We start from the raw sequence: 2,779 nt of genomic DNA on the forward strand, positions 1-2,779 counted from the left end.
TTTTAGTTTTATCCCCCTCCTAGGCTCACAGTTCTCCAAACTCTTTGCTTGGATTTTAAGGCAAGGGCCCACTGAGAAATCCAGGCAGAGATAATTTTAAAAAAAGGGGGAAACCAGGAAGCTATCAGTTCATGGATCAAATCTGTCTTCCTCCTCTGCTGCAGGGATGAAGAGGGCTGATTCTGAACAGAAAGACAACTGGTGAGACTCTCCTACTTTTGGGATGTTTCTGTTTATTGTTGTCATTGTCACAGTCTCATCTCTATGTATTCTTAAATTGGACACTCACAAACAGGAAAATGGGGGAGTTGCAATATTGAACTTCCCACAATCAAAAATCCTGAGCAGAGGACAAAAGTAAATATCTATTCAATGATTTTTTCCTCTTTCTTCCTTTGGATGGCCCCGTGAAGGAAAGAAAAAGAGAAAAATTCAGAGCAGAAAAGGGAGATTTATACTCCACAGTTAGAGGCACTTTTCACATAAGATTACTTCTAAGGGTTGATGCATGCAACTTGGGAGGATTGCTAATGATTTTGATATGGTACAAATGTAATTTCATGCATTGTGATAATTGTTTGTCAGTTAAATGTGAAATGTTAGCCAGATTTTATTTAGCACAAACTCATTGTTAGAAGTATGTTTTGTTAGATCTTGAAATGCATGATGGTTTAAGTGAATTTGAGAATTGTCTAAATGTGATTGATAGCCAGCCTGACACAGAGAGGGAAGGGCCAGAGAGGAAGATGGGACCACCCAGACCAAAGAGCAAAGAGGATGTTTCCTTTCAAACATCTCATTTCTTGCTGGCTATACTCATTCTGGACTTCCTTAGCTCCTTCACTGTGCCCATCCCCACCCCACCCAAACTCTTCACTACTTTCCCAAAACCTTTATAAGTTTTATTTTGGATTTTTACTTTAAGTCATTTATGGAATCCCTAAATTTACCTTGGTCCCATGGGAATTTCAAAGAACTCTCAAGTGGACTTGGGTCCCAACCTAAATACTAAGCCATCAAGTATCCATTAAGCACCCCAAACAGGCATGATGAAGAAGCTCAAATCTTCAGTACCCTTTTGCCTTAGAAGTTTCTCCCTTAGTGTCTGGGCTGAAATCCTCCTGCCTTTGTCTCCATGTAAGCCAATCAGTTCTCCTTCCTTTCCTTTATTCCCCAAAGTATATTTGGGACTCCAAGTGGTTCAGGTCTTTGGAATTTCCCCTGATGAACATTCCCGTTTCTGGTGAGTTTCCCCAGAGACATTGTTTCCAGAGTCTCAGACCCAGCTTGGTGTGACGGTATTGGTTTAGGAGCTCATGACTATGTGGTGGCCAGAAGAACTATGTCCTTGTCCTGATTAAAGACTTTAGAGGTTCTGTTGACCTTCTTCCCCCATTCAGTGAAAAGCTCCCTGAGGGCAGGGCCTGACTTCTCCCTCCTCCCCACTCCAGGTATGTTTCCTAACAGAGTCCCAGAACATCACATTAATGAAAGTCAATAAACGTTTGATAATGGCTCTGCTTCTGGCTGTGAAAGGAGTTGGGGAGTAAGAGAGGCCTGAAGGAGAAGTTGTTGACGTCTGTCTTCACCAGCCACTTCTCCAGGAGGAAGGGCGCTGTGTGAGCAGAGGCTGGCAGGGGTTTTTGTCTCACTTCCCCATCAGTCTGTGTCACTGTGTACACCACTGCTACCCGACGCAAAGCAGTAATAATCGGCCTCATCCTCAGCCTGGAGCCCAGAGATGCTTAGCGTGGCTGTGTTCCCTGAGTTGGAGCCAGAGAATCGCTCAGGGATCCCTTCGGGCCGGTAGCTATCCTCATAAATAAGTAGTTTAATGGCTTGGCCAGGCTTCTGCTGGTACCAGGATACATAGCTGCTACCAATACCATCCCCATCACAGGACAGGCTGACTCGTTCTCCCAGAGACATGGACACTGAGGGTGGCTGAGTGACCACATAGGCAGCCATCGAACCTGGAAGAAAGGGAAGAAGAGATCTGTCAGAGGCAAGCAGTGTCCATTCCAAAAGGCCATACCAGAGTCAACTTGGGGTCCAGACAAGGGGTAGCCTGCGGCCTCTGAGCCCAGGGAAGAGATGCCAGGAGGACTCACCTATGCAGAGAGTAAGGAGCTGGAAGAGGAGCAGCGTCCAGGCCATGGTGGAGGCTCCTCCAAGAACTCCGTGTGTGGAAGCCCCCCAGTCTATGCAAGACTCAGCTGGCATTCTCTTATATCCTCTCTGGACTCTCAGAGAGGTGGTGCTCCTCATGCAAATCTTCCCCTGCTCTAGGCTGCTGCTGGTGGGGCATCGCATAAGATCTACCTGATGCTGTGACCCAGATGTCCTTGTTCAGAGAGAAGTTGACCTCTAAAGCTCCTGAGGTCGTTTCCAACTTGGAGACTCTGACATTATGGAACTGAGACCCAGAACTGTGTCCTGGGAGATCAAAGGCTTTCTCACAGTAAGCCCCAAGGTTAAGCCCTCATGGGGTCCCCAGGGTGCATGATGATCAGGCATCTCAGGAGGTTGTGGGGAAGGACAGGTGACTTCTCTCCAGGCAACATCTTTCCATCAAATGATTGGATTGGACCAGGTGATCACTAAGATTCCTTCTGGCCTGAAATAGTCCATTTCTAACCACAAGGGATCCTTGTCCATTTACGAACCTGAGCAAATGCACCAGACACACCAGAGAGTTTCAGAGCACCAAAGGAAGGAGAACATTTGCATTTTGTGGGCATTCCAAGGCAGTCAAGGGAGACTTTTCATCACAAATGCT

General features: G+C 46.4%; 1 gene segment (V, D, J or C); it reads right to left on the reverse strand.

Annotated features, from left to right (window-relative positions):
* Positions 1-1,659: 1,659 nt before the first annotated feature.
* On the reverse strand, positions 1,660-2,264 carry LOC100617066 (immunoglobulin lambda variable 3-25-like). The segment is given in 2 exon segments: positions 1,660-1,973; positions 2,112-2,264. Coding segments are annotated over 2 exon segments (426 nt in total).
* Between the last annotated feature and the right edge of the window lie 515 nt (positions 2,265-2,779).

Source organism: Monodelphis domestica, chromosome 3 (genome assembly GCF_027887165.1).
Source record: "Monodelphis domestica isolate mMonDom1 chromosome 3, mMonDom1.pri, whole genome shotgun sequence".
Taxonomy (NCBI): Eukaryota; Metazoa; Chordata; class Mammalia; order Didelphimorphia; family Didelphidae; genus Monodelphis; species Monodelphis domestica.